The 15337-nt window shown below is 40.5% G+C and overlaps 2 protein-coding genes across 7 annotated transcripts; both read left to right on the top strand.

The window, feature by feature from the left end:
• Positions 1 to 2933: 2933 nt before the first annotated feature.
• zgc:174906 (uncharacterized protein LOC571548 homolog) lies at positions 2934 to 6913 on the top strand. Of its 3 annotated transcripts, none has more exons than XM_031746898.2 (4): positions 2934 to 3059; positions 5520 to 5854; positions 5947 to 6027; positions 6107 to 6913. In XM_031746898.2, exons 2-4 carry the CDS (start codon positions 5539 to 5541, stop codon positions 6385 to 6387), a joined length of 678 nt encoding a protein of 225 aa, XP_031602758.2. In that variant the 5' UTR covers positions 2934 to 3059; positions 5520 to 5538; the 3' UTR covers positions 6388 to 6913. The 3 variants fall into 3 exon arrangements, with proteins under 3 accessions (XP_031602758.2, XP_039459989.1, XP_039459988.1); XM_039604055.1 differs by having other exon boundaries at positions 2937 to 2975; XM_039604054.1 differs by having other exon boundaries at positions 2940 to 3012.
• Positions 6914 to 8111: 1198 nt separating this feature from the next.
• On the top strand, positions 8112 to 15135 carry csad (cysteine sulfinic acid decarboxylase). Of its 4 annotated transcripts, XM_039604933.1 has the most exons (14): positions 8112 to 8183; positions 8264 to 8408; positions 8486 to 8612; positions 8698 to 8788; positions 9498 to 9720; positions 9836 to 9915; positions 13023 to 13077; positions 13181 to 13297; positions 13384 to 13448; positions 13537 to 13618; positions 13716 to 13915; positions 14139 to 14190; positions 14278 to 14367; positions 14563 to 15135. In XM_039604933.1, exons 2-14 carry the CDS (start codon positions 8277 to 8279, stop codon positions 14734 to 14736), a joined length of 1488 nt encoding a protein of 495 aa, XP_039460867.1. In that variant the 5' UTR covers positions 8112 to 8183; positions 8264 to 8276; the 3' UTR covers positions 14737 to 15135. The 4 variants fall into 4 exon arrangements, with proteins under 4 accessions (XP_039460867.1, XP_031602781.1, XP_031602779.1 ...); XM_031746921.2 differs by lacking the exons at positions 8112 to 8183; positions 8264 to 8408; positions 8486 to 8612; ... (1 more) ...; positions 9498 to 9720; positions 9836 to 9915 and adding an exon at positions 9922 to 11785; XM_031746919.2 differs by lacking the exons at positions 8112 to 8183; positions 8264 to 8408; positions 8486 to 8612; ... (1 more) ...; positions 9498 to 9720; positions 9836 to 9915 and adding an exon at positions 9922 to 11750.
• Positions 15136 to 15337: the final 202 nt, after the last annotated feature.

Here is a 15337-nt window from a genome sequence, read left to right on the forward strand (position 1 = left end):
TCAGTAACTCTAAGTAGGGGTGCTGAGGAGAACACACACACACGAACACACACTTACACACAGGTAAATTATTTACACTTCTATCAGCCTTAATGGATCTGTCAATTACATTACAGGCTCAATCTATAAGTCCTCTGCAAACGGTCTTCCTCCCATAATGAACAACAGCTTCATATATATTTGATCTGAGAGAATATATATGACATGATGAATGATAATGGATGGTCATCCTGCTGTTATCCAGCATTAAACCCTTCTTCCCTCTAAAAGAAGGGATGATAACGTCTCGGATAGGGTTACCTAACAGTCTGAGTTGAGCCTCTGATACTAAATCTAGTGTCTTTGTGCTGAAAACTGAAGCTTTCCACCTACAGTTTGTCTTCTCTCTGCTGTAAACAGCAGCTTTGCGCTGCCCTCTCTTTCACTTTCTATCTCTTGCATTGCGTGTTTGCTCTGTTTGGCTGCCCTGCTGCCATGGTCTTTCCTCCCTCACTCTGGTCTTTCATATATAATGCACGTTAAACAAACAGACATGTCAGAGCCACTCAAATATATGTCTATCCCTCCACCCTCTCTACCCCCTCCACCCCCATCCTGGGACCGGGGTGTGTATGTGTGTGTATGTGTGCGTGTGTCAGTGGGAAGGGATGGGGGGAACCACATATCAAAGGCCTCCCTGTGCAGAGGTCCATCTGTACTACAGTCGGCTGCAAAAAAATATAAACAGTGGATTCTACAAGGGGAGGGAAAAAAATCTATCTTTTTCAAAACAGTGAACCTACTTCATCACATCCAGTCATACTAGTGAATAGCAGTTTGGTGCAGAATCCTTAGAATTGCAGGCTCGTATCTGAGTTATAACAAAAGAGTGCCATTTCTTTTATCAACAACTTTATCTGCGAAGGAGCTTTGTGTGCATGTTAGTGTCTAAACATAAAAGTCCCAGCTTGTGTACTGTCAGCGAGTGTACAAAGCAGTGTTTGATCCATACAAATGCAGACCCAACTCCGTTTTGTCCCTTGTGGCTCAGAGCGCTAAAGTCTGTCAGTAAGATTGATTTCCCTCGTCACTTACTTTACATGTAAATTTAAATTTCTCTGTTAAGGCATGGAGAGGATAAGCTGCTGCGCTGGCTCACTCTTCAATTGTATACATGCATAAATAAACACAGACGCGCGCATACACACACTCATCTACAAAAATCCCAATTTTCCAGGTGCAGAGGTCTGTAGAATAGAGCCAGAGCCACTCATACAGAAACTGCATTATTCTCCATCAGCAATGTGGAGAGTTGGAGCTATTATACCATCCACCACTAGCATGCACATACAAGTGGAGTTTGCCACTTGACAGAGAGCGCGATGGGGCCTGAAAAGAACCAGGGTGTGAGTGGGATCGTGCTTGATCAGCGGCAAACTAAGTTCATTGTCATTTTCATACAGAGTATGCTCCACTTGTGCTGCAGTAATGTGATGCAAAATGAATAACTGCACACTTTACAGGCACATTGTACAGCATTTCAAGTTGAAAGCTCCCTGAGTGTCGCTGTATGTGTTTTCTTAGATCAGCAGATCGCTGCCTTTTTAGCTTTGCTACGCTGAAGCTCAAGATTGAATATATTTCAAATTTATAGCATAATAAAGTCATTAGTAGTACATAAAGGTAGATGAATTTGTCTCTGATACAGCAGCCTCACCTGAGTGGTAAGAATAAATAAGGAATAAGTGATTTGCTCTACTCTTTCCACCCACTGTAGGCGAAGCAAAAGCTGGTTTTATTCAGACAACCAATACACACAGTGACTCAGAGTGTATACTGTGTATGGATGAAATGGGCTCGAGAGGCTTTTCCACTCACACAAAGCAAATATCTGTCCAGGAATAAGATATTGATTTGTCATTTCCCAGAGCTGGAGCTTTGTAAATAGGCTGAGCAGATGTGTGACTGGTGATTCCTGATAATTGTTGTCCAATAACAGTCAGGTGCCTTTTGATTTGAACTTGGATGTACTGTAATGTAGATCATCATTCATGTTACCCGGCAAGTGCGCACATCCAATAAACACACACAGGCACACGTTCTATTTGGTATGCACGCAACGAGCCGACTCTGCTCAACCAAAAACAATCAAATATTTATTCCCATGTTTACAGCGTTCCATTTTCACAATATTACCAGCAACACATTTCTCCGCGTCGACATGAGAGTTAGAGATTCTTGCTCTGAGGAGGCGCGCCCAGGTGGAGAAGCTATTTAGTTTACAGTTTAGCTGCATTGATGAATTAGAGCAGCAGTGAGTGTATTTTCTTTTTCTGGCCACGGAATTTGAGCTAATTTTAAAGAAAAAAAATAAAATACATACATATTTTGTCCTCCCCTGCTGCTTTTCATTTTTGCACTAAATAAATTATCGTTAGACATGCTGCACCACTTTAAGTTCTGTTGCTTTGTGTTGCATTGTACATATGCAGTTCCTGTGTATATTGCACACACTGCATGTTTTTATAGCCATTATTCTTCATATTATAGAAAATCTATAGCTTGTAAAGCTGCAGAGTTTTTTGTGCAAATTTTGCCTTATTCTCCTTAATAATCCAAGGTATTTTATTTTTTTATGTCTCCCATCGAATTCTATTAGTCACTTCTTTTTGTATTTATTGAAATGTCTCTATTTCATAATAATAATAATAATAATAATAATAATAATAATTTCATAATAAGTCTTATAAACTTTTTTAAATTAAGTATAATTTAAGCTTATAGAACACTTCTGTCACTACAGTGCAATGTGTGAGCATCTCCACCAGATGACACTAAATGCTCAGAGCTGGGGAGGTTTTCTGCAGTTAAATCATCCACCCACTGGATGGAAGCAAACAGAAATAAAATGATAGTGAAAGGAATAACCGGAAATGATTTTACTGCAATACCGGATAAAATAAGGGAGAAAAAGCAGCGGGAGAAAAGAAGCGATGGTGAACTTGTGACGCGTCTCCTGTTTATCCGCTAAAAGTTGCGTTTGTTTACTATCTTTGTTATTCGGGCTGTTACGTTAAATGGTAAGAGAAAAGCACAAATACGTTCCGCCTGTAGCCTGCTTGGTGTATGAGAGCGAGTCTGTAAAGCGCATCTGGAAGTGATCGATAGCAGATGCCGCACAAACCCAGGAAGTGCAGAGATTAAAGGGATTTAGAATAGAAGTGCTGGATGTAGAACAAAGGCTTTGCGTCCTTCATGCACTGAAAGTAATAAACTCTGTTAGCACATGGGCGTGTGACGTAGGCTAAGAAAAAAAAGTTGATAAAATGATTATGCGCATGCTGAAATTATGATATCGGATCAGTGTACATCAGTATTAACGCTTATTTGAACAACGCTACTGTTACAAACGATTGAGTTGCTGTAGACACTGGCTGGTCTGTGGTCTAACTGGAAAAAAATATTAATGCCACTTAATTTTCTTCATGTCCGAAGCTTACAGAAAAGATAACATAAGCACTGTATAACTTCCCATGTATCACAGTGTGAAATACACTCACCAGTCACTTCATTAGGAGTTTGCTAGCAGTGGGTGGGACCCCCTCGTATCATTGATTCAACAAGGTGCTGGAAACATTTCTCAGAGATTTTAGTCCATAATGACATGATGGCATCACACAGTTGCTGCAGACTTAATTGGCTGCGTATCCAGGATGCAACTCAACTATTCTACCACGTCCCAAAGGTGATCTATTTGATTGAGATCTGGTGACTGTGGCGTCCATTTGAGTACAGTGAACTCATTGACATGATCGACTAACCAGTTTGAGATTATTTGAGTTGTATAGGTAGGATGTCCTGTTTAAACGGTGCTCAGTTGGGGCCCAAAGTGTACGGCAAAAGTATCCTGCACACCATTACACCACTACAAGGTGCTGAATTCATAATTTGTCTTTTTGCCAAATTCTCAACCTACCATCCAAATGTCGCAGCAGAAATTGAGACTAATCGCACAAGGCAATGTTTTACAGTCTTCTATTATTTCATTTCAGTCACCTGATGCAAATGGTGGTTGTAATGAGTGGTTATTTGAGTTACTATTGCCTTCCTCACATTTCTCAGCAGTTTGGCTATTTTAATCTCTGAGAACTGCCGCTCACTTGTTACTTTCTCTGTTTCTGATCTTTCTCTGTAAATTCTAAAGATGGTTTGTTACGGCCATGGCTGGGCATGACTTGCTCTCTTTCCTGCCGTAGATACTCCCCTTTCTCTGCTGTCCTTTCTATTCAACAATTAGGCTATGAGTACTTAAGACCAGGGATAGCTGAACTCCAGTCCTAGAGAGCCTTTGCAGTTAGCTGAGTTGCATATGGCTTAACTGCTTATGCCTGCTCTGTGGAGTAGAGGGCATTTTTAACCATTTAACTTTTTTGATATGCTCTTATGCATCAAATCTTTTCATGCTTATAGTGACTTGTCTGTCTTCTTTAGTATAGTTATTAATTAAAAAAAACTTTATTTCATCTATATTTTTGTCTCCTTGTCTCTTTTTCCCCCAACCTGGATGCTTTTTGTTACTTCCCTGCATTCCCTCGACTTTTAGAGGAATGTAACATGATTTTGTGGGAAAATCCCAAACTTTCTTCCCTATTCTAATTCTGAGGTTCAATTTGACTGTATCTACATACCTAAATACATTCAGTTTCTACCATATGATTGGCTAATTAAATATCTGAGTTAAGGATCAGTTGCACTAGTATACCCAATGAAGTGGCCGGTGAGTTTATTTTATCAGAGGTTGTCATCAGAGATTGTGGTTTTCAACACGCTATAACATATTATGTTGCATATTACATGTTAAATTATGTTAAATGTTACAGTTTTATATACTAAAGAAAAATGGCTGCAAAATTGAAACATTTATTCATTAAATATCTTAAACAGTCTTGAATATTTCCCATTGTACATTCTTCATCCACTGGATTACTGGAGACACTTGAATGAGTCATTAAAATAAATGTGAGAATATCTCATTTTTCCATAGCCACGTAAATTAAAAGGCAGCCAGGAATATGTTTAGCAGTGATTATGCAGGCATGTGCAGGACAATTAAGTGTTACATTAGAGCCTGATAGACATATTTATCAAGTGAGCAATGTAATTGGCTAGTATTGGCTTAGAACAGATATATAAGCATTGATGCACATGTTATCGGTCATGCAGCAACTTGAAAACTTTGTTTTTGTTTTGTTTTTCTTTTAAAATCATTAGAAGGCAATGAATGCTTGTGGTAATGTAGACATGCTGTCATTGCCTAGTTTGACCAGCAGAGGGACCCTGACTCTGTCTGCAGCACATTTAGCAGAATAGCGTCACCGCTACAATTATTACTACTAGAAATATTGGAGAATGGATGGATATTGGAGCTGTTTACTTTTTTTTGAAAGTTTAATTTAGTCAAAAGGTTTTTGGTTGAGTTTGTTAGATATGTCATATCTGTGCTTTTATTAAAAGAGTTCTTCATCAACTTGTTTTGCCAGGAGTTGATTTAAATCAGTCATGGCTGAGGAATCAGGAGAGGAAATCCAGCTACTCAGAAGCCAGAAGCCAAAGCTTATAGAAATCCTAAGTGCGGATCCTGACTTTGTACTCCAGCATGCAGATGCTCGCCGTCTGCTGTCTCGTCACGCCTACCAGCATGTGAAATCTTGCCGCATTCCTAGTGAAAAAGTGACAGAGCTTTTGGATCATGTCATACAGAGAGGTCCCGAAGCAGCAAAAGACCTACTGGAGCTTTTCAAGGATAACGACTTGCAAGAAACCTTCCCAAAGCTTGACTTTATTAACAAACTGAAAATCAACACACAGTCCTCAAGTAGGTTAAAATTTGCTCATGTTCAGCAATCTTTTATTCCAGTTAGATTTCTATTTCTGATCTATAAATAGAAACTTTTTTTCACTTCCAAGGGGGAAAAGAAACCTCAGAAAAAAGAAAACGAGCACCTGAGATACCAGATGTCATTCCAAACAAAAAGATCTGCAACAACGGTGAGTGGCAATGACTGAAATATATTCCACTGTCAAACTCTGTAAAACATTCACATACTGTAACTGTCTCATCCCACAGGCTCTGGCATGGTGAGTGAGAAACAGCTGATGTGTGTGGCCCGTACCATCGGCAAATCTTGGAGGGCGATTGGCATAGAAGTTCTGGGAATCTCATCTGTAAAGCTGGAGCAAATCGAAGAGGACCATAATCTCCATGTGGACCGAGTCTTTGCCATGCTGCGTTACTGGCGTAACTCACAGAGGGAAAAAGCCACACCCACTCAACTGCATTCACTTCTCAGTCAGGGAGAGTGGATGTTGCCACCTGAAAGCATTGACTTCCTGTTGAAGACTGACTGATTACTTACCCTAGAGTAATCAGTCCTTATAAAGGAAATGTTTTTACTGAGAAGTCGGATCATAAATATCAGGGCTTAAACAAGATTTTATTGTTTACTGCGCTGCATTTAGCACTACTGTACTTAATACTGTACATTTTAAATAATGCATTAACAATTATCCTAGAAAAGTCATAAAAGTTTAGTCTCATGAAATGTCTTACAAGATTTTTTATTTCTTTTTTCTGTTGTGGTATCTGTAATATGATTTTTATTCACCCTTAATTTGAGAAGATAATGCAAAGCAAGCTATGCTAACTTTATTTGAACAGCATTTTCTTTTTATGTTGGGATTATTCATCTTAGGGATGGAGCTCAGCAGTCCACATGAAGCAGCAGAGAAAAGAACATTTTCAAAACTCATCTCTTTCATGGAAAACAACTGCAAAGGACAGATGCGGGAAAACCTTAATACCACTTGAAATAACTTTTTGTAATAGTTGTATTATTCTTTCAACTGCTATAAAATAAACAATATCTTATTTTTACTCTTTTATCCACTGTTTAAGAATTGCAAATGGGGCACAGATGACTGGAAGGAAAATGGTGTGAAATCAAGTTGAAGGCTGATAAACTGGTGTGTAAATGGTTTTTTGTTTGGGGGTTTTTTGGTATTTGAATTTAATCACCAGAGTAGCCAGACCAGCAAGTTCAGCCACAGACAAAAGCATCACTGAATGTCCCAGAAACACGAGATTATATAAATCCTTAAAGCCATAAAAGAATGATGGGGTAATGTTGTCACCCCACGGTACATTTTTCTCAGTGTTGTGTTATACCGGAGAACTAGATATTTTCTCATTTTGCACCAATCTCTGTAAACCCTAGAGATGGTCGTGGTGGAAACTCCCAGTACAGCAGCAGTTTCTGAAATACTCTGACCGGCCCATCTAGCACCAACATCCACGTCATGCTAAAGTCACTTAAATCATCTTTCGTCCTCCTGTTGTTCAATTTGAACTTTAACAGATCACCTCGAACATGTCTTCGTGCATAAATGCATTGAGTTGCTGCCTTGTGACTGGCTGATTAGACATTTGCATTGACGAACAGTTAAACAGGTGTACCTATTGAGGTGGCTGATGAGCGTATATTCGCGCTTGACTACCTGCAAACTACTCCTAAACGTTAGCTGTTGCTGCTCATTAAAAAGGTAAATAAATAAAAATCACAGCTGGAAGAATTGAAGAAGTAATAACTGGAAACAAAGCAATCTTAGGAGTTCTTTTCTGCAGAACTATGAAGGTTTTCTGTCTGCGCAATCTGGGAATCCCTCTGCTCCTGCATTGATGTTTCACAGAGTTTCTGTAGAGGCTGACTTGTGTCTTTTAAGATTCATTCACCTTCTCATGCATGTCAGAGCAGATAAACGGCCTCTATTGCATAACACTCCATAACTCATCACAGTAAAATGACTGCCTTTAAAAATGTTCACCCACAAGCTAATCTGATGCTCTTTGTTGTGAACTAATGAGAATCATTTCATGAAAACCTCAAAAGTTTTACCCATTAAAGTGCTATACATGACTTATGACTTACTAAAGCACATTGACCTTCTAAAAATGAACTTTTGTGATCCCATAAATCACAGTTGTGTGTATGTGTGTGCCCCATTGTCTTTCCTCAACTCAGATAACATTAACTAGAAGTGTGGGACAAAGGTTGCCTCCCTCCCTCTCTTGCCACCTTACCTTTGCTTTGTAGCCATTTTCTGCAGTCTGGTGTCAGAGCACAGCACAAACCTGTCTCCATTCTCAGGTTAGTAGTATGACGTTTGCACCATGTGTCTGTTTCTTATCACACCTTTTGACTTGAAAAGTATTTGTTTTTTTAAACAGCACATAAGAGATAATGGAACAAGCTAGTCTCCGTGACCTGAATGAGCCTCTTATTGACCATGCTGAAGGCCAGTTCTTCTTGAATGAAGCCTTCAAAATTATTATGGAGGAAGTGCTCTCCAATGGCACAGATGTCAAACAGAAGGTATCTTGTGAAGCACAAAATAGCTTCCCTGTCTGCGGTGGCTAACAGACTTCATAATCCTAACTTACCTCGTGCAGGTTTGTGAGTGGAAAGAGCCTGAGGAGCTGGCTCTTCTCCTGGATTTGGGGGTGAGAGAGACAGGAGAGCCACGGGACAAGCTCCTCCAAAGAGTAAGAGATGTTGCCAAGTACAGCATTAAAACAAGTAAGTAGAGAAATGAGCTAAACAGACAGGCACTTCTCCGATCTCGAAGGGACTATTTTTTTATTTTATTTTTTGTTAATTTCAGGTCACCCACATTTTTTTAATCAACAGTACGGTGGGGTGGACTATCATTCCTTGGCTGGAAGATTCCTCACTGAGGCTCTCAACACTAATCTGTAAGAAGGAACAAATACGAGAAGATATATAAGATAAATATTGAGGGGATGGAAGGTTAAGCCTGTATGAATATTGAATAAAATGTGTTAGGCACTGATCAAAGGAGAGTTCAGAGCTTCTGCTCTGTAGAAATACTCTAGAAATAGGAATAATCTTTTCTGCATATTGCAGGGCAGAAAAAATAGCAAAAAATCCTGGCACAACTTCACCTGCTTCCAAGGTGCATGGAGAAGATGAAAGAATTAAAAAAGCAGGAACTGACCTTGATGAAGTCCACAAACCGAAACGCGTTGGTCAATTATTAAAGCTGTTCTTCGTTTCTCAAGTGTTGCTGGAGTTCCTGCTTTTTTAAGGGCAGAAAAAATAACCTCCAACATTGAGGTTATTTTAGGTATTTTGCAAATTTTTTGTGTATCAGAGTGTTTAATAAACCGAATTTATTAGAAAACGTGCAAAAATATAAAGTCAAAGAAAATGACTCAAAGTGTTTCAAAAGGATGTTTAGGTGCACTGTTTGAGTGGTGCTTCTTGGCACCAGTGCTGATTACATATTTCACAATGTTGTGTTTTTTTATTTATTGGTTAGTAAGCAAAGAAAGTTTCCTGACTCATAGAGCAGCACTGCAGAGATTCACAAAGCAAAAAATAAAATGAAGACAAGGCTAATCCAACAAATAACACCATCAGACTTTTTCTGTGACAATTTAGCTTCACCTATGAGGTAGCCCCAGTCTTTGTGCTGATGGAGAACGAGGTCCTCAGGGGCCTACGTCAGCTGGTTGGTTGGACAGAGGGTGATGGGATTTTCTGCCCAGGGGGCTCAACCTCCAACATGTATGCCATGAACCTGGCACGCTATCAACGCTTCCCACAGGTCAAAAGCCAGGGGGTGTGGGCTCTCCCACGGCTAAGCATCTTTACATCTCCAGAGGTGAGGGCGACTCTGTTCACCTGTTTGTCTAGTTGTATTGATACAATGGAAGCTTCATCAGGTTTATTTCTAACTTCATGACACTGTTGAAACAGACATACTTGTGTTTTTTCAGAGCCATTACTCTGTAAAGAAAGGCGCTGCATTTCTGGGGATTGGTTTGGACAATGTCATCTTTGTGAAAGTGGACGACAGGTAATTGAACTTTTTTATTGTCACTGTACAGTTGCTTGCACAGAGAAATTAGGTAGCAAGATCACAAAGGTGCAAAAGTAAAGAAAATAATATTAAAAAAAAGAAGAACAATATAAAAACACTATATACACAATGTATAAGTTACATTATTCACTGTTGGGGGTGTATACAAAGGCATCATAATGAGAACACTGTAAAGCTGTTCTTTAGTCTGTATGTTTTGCACCTGATGGATCTGAACCATTTTCCAGAGGACAGGATGTTGAATTGGTGGTGGTTAGGACGAAGTTGGTCTTTTATAATTGCCGTGGCTCTAGAGTGACATGTAGAGGTGGCAATGGAGTCCAGGGAGGGGAGTGGACAGCCGATCATCTTCTCTGCAGTTCTGATGACCCTCTGGAGTCTCTTCAGTGTGCACCAGCACACTCTCGATTGTGGCTCAGTAGAAGGACACTAGTAGGTCAGTCTGCAGCCTGTTCCATCTCAGAACCCTCAAGAAATGGAGGTGCTGCTGGGCTTTCATCACTAAGGCGGATGTGTTTGTAGTCCAAGAGGGTCTGGGATGATGGTATTGAAAGCCGAGCGAAATCAATGAAGAGCATCCTAACTGAAGTCCCAGGATTCTCCAGGTGATGCAGAGCAGACTGGAGGGCAGTGGAAATTACATCCTCGTTGGACCTGTTTGCCTTATAGGCAAACTGGTCAAAGCTGGGTGGGAGGCAGTCCTTTATGAGCTTTAGGACAGCTTCTCAAAGCACTTTGCAACCTCAGGTGTCAGTGCAATGGGTCTGTAATCATTGAAGCCACTGAGGGTGATGGACTTGGGGACTGGGACTATTGTTTCAGATTTCAGGCAGTGAGGGACAGTGTAACAGGGAGAGGTTGAATAGTCTGGTGAACACAGGAGCCAGCTGGTCAGCGCAGACTTTGAGCACCCTCCCAGGTATTCCATCAGGGCCAGCAGCTCTCCCCTGATTTACTGCTCTGAACAAACTGTGAACCTGGTGTTCTTGGAGGGTAAATGTGTGTGGGCTGTGATCAGAGGCTATGGGCAGGGCCGTGTGCATGATAGGGGTGTCTACAGTTCTCTGGAAGTGGGCAAATAAGTCATTTAGTTCTTCTGCTAATGAGATGTCCATGTTATCTGCATTTGTCCCACTGCCTTTGTAATTGGTGAAGTGTTTCAGGCCCTCCCATACCTTTCTGGGGTTGTTATCTGAGAGCTGATCCGATAGTTTACTCGAATAGTCCAGTTTTGCTGCTCTGATGCCTTTTTTAAGATCTGCTCTTGCTCTGCTATACATATCCTGGTCCCCAGATTTGTATGCAGAGTTACGTGCCTTTAACAACGCCTGAACCTTACTCGACATCCAGGGTTTTTGGTTGGGGTAGACCCGGACCCGCTTTTCCGTGGTGACAGTGTCAATGCAATACATGATGTAACCCAGCACTGCAGCTGTGTGAGTCTCTAGGTCGTCATGTTCGAAGACACTCCACTCTGTGAGGGCAAAACAGTCCTGCAGCTGAGCCAGAGCATCCTCAGAAATGGTGTTAATAGTTCTGATGGTGGGCTTTGTCCTTTTACTGAGTGGTGTGTATAAGGGGACAACGAGCAGAGAGAGGTGGTCGGACATACTTAGGTGTGGGAGGGGAACAGATCTGTAGGCTTGGTTGATATTTGAGTAAACATGTGTGTTGTTCCCTCTCATAGGGCATGTCACATGTTGAACAAATTCAGGCAGCACAGTTGTTAAGCACACTTTGTTGAAATCCCCTGCGATGATGTGTGCTCCCTCTGGATATCTCCGTTGCTGTTTAGAGATCGAGTCGTGCAGGTGGGCAAGGGCTGAGCTAACATTAGCGTCTGGAGGTATGTAGACTGCTGTTATTAGCACTACAGGCAGTTCTCTAGGCAAGTAAAATGGTCTGCACACGACAGACATTGTCTCTATGTCCGGAGAGCACACTGTGGTGATTATCTTAGTGTTTGTGCACCAGTTGTTATGTGTGTAAATGCACAAACCTCCACCTCTGCTTTTACCTGCTGTAGCCTTTCCGTCGCTGCGGTGCATTGTGCGGCCTGCTAGTTGCATCCAGGCGTCGGGAATTTCTTCTCGTGGCCATGTCTCTGTGACGACCAAGGCACAACAGTCGCGGACGAGTGGCTGTGCGGGGAGAAGTAGGTTCAGTTCGTCTGTTTTGTTGACGATCGACCGTGCGTTGGTCAGGAAGATGCTTGGAAGCGGTGGTTTAAAAGGCTGCTTCTGTAGCCTGGCTAGCACGCCTGACCGGCAGCCCCGCTTTTGTTTGCGTTCTGTCCGCCGCCTGGGTTGCTTGGCAGAGCCGATAACAATCCACGGAGCGCCCGGTGTTCTCGCTATCTCCGGGGGGATGTTGTTGATCCTCTGATAATCACTGGTAACGGGGATCTGGCTGTTACATCCGATGTCGCATAATTCCAGATGACTGTAGGTAAGTTTTGCTTTGCAAAAAGAAAAACGCCTAATTGGAGAGCCTGGAGCCGCTGCGTCCGTGTGCGCAGCCATCTTGGATGAATAACTTGTTAGTTATCAGTTGCCCGCTGAAAAAAGTTATTGAGCATAAAAGAAATTGAATTTTCTTCTGTCCCTAATTTATACCATTGCAAAACCGAATGCTCATAAAACTCAACTTGCAGATGTCACTTTGAGCTCAGAGAATGTGGAACATGTTATATGACCTTTTATATAGACTGAATTATTATTCAAAATACAGTCCCAATAAAAAGTTTAAGACCACTTGAAAAATGGCAACAAAAAAAAAATCCTGTTTTGCATGGTCGGATTTTAACAAGGTTCCAAGTAGAGCTTCAACGTGGAACAAGAAGAAATGGGAGTGAGACAGTAATTTCAAAATATTGAAAACAACGTTAAACTTTAACAGGCTGTTTTCAGGCACACCATAGTTGCAATTTTTCAAGTGATCTTAAACTTTTGATTGGGACTGTAAATAATAGATTAATGTTCTGTATTGAAATAATTGTTACACCTTGATGTATTGTAACCTGGAGTTGTGCCAAGTAAAAATAATACCTTTCATCTAATTAAATGCTGTCTCTTGTGCTGCAGAGGTCGTATGATTCCAGAGGATCTGGATGAAAAGATAGAGCTGTCCAAATCTCAGGTAGATTTGCTGATGTTTAGCTAGTTTTCATCAGATTCAACATGTAGCTTTTAGCAGTCATCATCTCCTGACTTTCATTGTATTTTTGTGTGTTTTCCATTAGGGTGCAGTGCCATTTCTTGTAAGCTGCACATCAGGGACCACAGTGCAGGGTGGGTTTGACCCGCTGGAACACATAGCTGATATTTGTGATAAACACAAGCTGTGGATGCATGTAGATGTGAGTGCACTTGTGGAAGACTGATCTGTGTTGACAAGACTTGGTTTTGTGAACCTTGTGAGACTTTTTTATCCCTTGTTTTTCAGGCTTGCTGGGGAGGGAGCGTGCTTTTTTCTAAGAAACACAGACATCTGATGAAAGGAGTTGACAGGTATTAAAATGTACATGAGCTTGTACATGAGTGGAGATACAGTGTAAGGCTGTGATGTTGATTAGAGTTTGTTTCTGTGTATAACAAGAGCAAATTCAGTAGCCTGGAATCCCCACAAGATGCTGGTGGCTGGCCTGCAGTGTTCTGCTTTGCTCCTGAAGGACACCACGGTTTGGCTTCACAATTTAACGCTGCGGAATTAATAATCATAAAGTTTTTAGTGAAATGGGTTTGTACGTTTTTTGACAATCATTGACTTTGTTCCAGAATTTGTTGAAGCAGTGCCACAGTGCCAATGCCACATACCTCTTCCAGCAAGATAAGTTCTACGATGTGAACCTGGACATTGGGGATAAGTCTGTGCAGTGCAGCCGCAAGGTGGACTGTCTGAAGCTGTGGTTGATGTGGAAAGCTGTTGGCTCCACGGGCTTAGAAGAGCGTGTAGACAAGGCTTTTATTCATGCAAGGTAGATAAAGGATGTGGCACAGGGCAAGCTTCAAGTAAAGTCGTAAAGTCGGATTTGTCTCATTCTAACAGAAGATCAGCCTTACACATCCATTTAAGACCCCTTGAAACCAACTGTCTTTCTCTTGGTTTTCACTAACTAATAAATTATGTCTAATATATAAGAAATTTTTTTTTTTTTTTTAATATGGTTACCTTTTTTGGCTAAATTTTTTCTCTTGCAGATATCTGGTGGAGCAGATGAAGAAAAGAGAGGGGTTCCAGCTTTTGAGCATGGTAATTTCATACATTTTACATAAAGCATACCTGAGTTTTTTACCTGCAAAATTTCATTATCATGCTTGCATTTGTCTCTGCGGACAGCCAGACTTTGTGAATGTCTGCTTCTGGTTCGTACCACCGAGTTTGAGAGGGAAGGAAGGAACTGAAGATTACCAGGAGAAACTGGCAAAAGTAAGTTTGTCTATTGCTGACTAAGAATAAGCTGCCACATTTGAAATATTTTATTCCTTCCTTCTGTTGCACACATATTGACATGTACTTAGATGTGACATCTTCAATTTTTGTAGTGTGCTTTTGAAAAAAACAAAGAAACCCCCATTATCTAAAATGTACAGTTAATTCTGTGTATTGTTTTCTTGCTAAAAGGTAGCTCCTGTCATCAAGGAACGTATGATGAAGCAAGGCACTATGATGGTCGGCTACCAGCCTCTGGGAAACAAGGTCAACTTTTTCCGTGTGACTGTATTCTCTCCCCTACTGTCCCAGAAAGACATGGACTTCTTTCTTGATGAAATTGAAAGACTAGGAAAGGATCTGTGACAAAGCCCATAAGTGAACACCTTGCTCTTCAGAAAATTTTAACGTGTTTAATGCTGGTCATTGTAATTTTACAAATAACAACAAACAAGTCAAATTGTGTTCATTTCAATATCTGATTTCCTAGATTCCCACAGCTGTTAAATAAATAAATAAAGGTTACTTGGTATTATAAAATTTATATCATCATGGTCTTTATTGTAAAGGAGTTTAAAACACTTTTGGAGAATGCCTATCCTTTACATTTTACTACCAAACTAATTATGATATATTTTTTTAATTAATTCCAATAAAGTGATTTGGGTTTTTTGTTTTGTTTTGTTTTTACCTAGAAAAGCAGTTCAGGTTTACAATGTCTTTCTGTAAGTGTAATGTAAAACAAACAATAAAATAAATCGTCACCTCTGAGAACCTGCTTTTGGTCTTGTAATGGATTAATTATGTAATTATTTGGTTAGGTTTACGCCAAAAAATACTTTCTTTGTGTAGGAACAGTGTTTTCAGTCAAAATGTAATATTTATAAAGTCTGCTAGACACAAAGCCTGTAAACAAAACTTCTGCAGCACACCTTACAGTTATGGCCGCAAATCTGGGTCAGTCCGC

This window comes from Oreochromis aureus, linkage group 20 (genome assembly GCF_013358895.1).
Source record: "Oreochromis aureus strain Israel breed Guangdong linkage group 20, ZZ_aureus, whole genome shotgun sequence".
NCBI lineage: Eukaryota > Metazoa > Chordata > Actinopteri > Cichliformes > Cichlidae > Oreochromis > Oreochromis aureus.

Bases quoted from the DNA above. Each gene is read 5' to 3' on its own strand.
- zgc:174906 (XM_031746898.2), top strand. From the start codon at position 5,539: ATGGCTGAGGAATCAGGAGAGGAAATCCAGCTACTCAGAAGCCAGAAG. The intron at 5,855-5,946 runs GTAGGTTAAAAT...TTCACTTCCAAG, and splicing joins AATCAACACACAGTCCTCAA to GGGGAAAAGAAACCTCAGAA. The intron at 6,028-6,106 runs GTGAGTGGCAAT...CTCATCCCACAG, and splicing joins CAAAAAGATCTGCAACAACG to GCTCTGGCATGGTGAGTGAG.
- csad (XM_039604933.1), top strand. From the start codon at position 8,277: ATGGAACAAGCTAGTCTCCGTGACCTGAATGAGCCTCTTATTGACCAT. The intron at 8,789-9,497 runs GTAAGAAGGAAC...GTGACAATTTAG, and splicing joins GAGGCTCTCAACACTAATCT to CTTCACCTATGAGGTAGCCC. The intron at 9,721-9,835 runs GTGAGGGCGACT...GTGTTTTTTCAG, and splicing joins GCATCTTTACATCTCCAGAG to AGCCATTACTCTGTAAAGAA.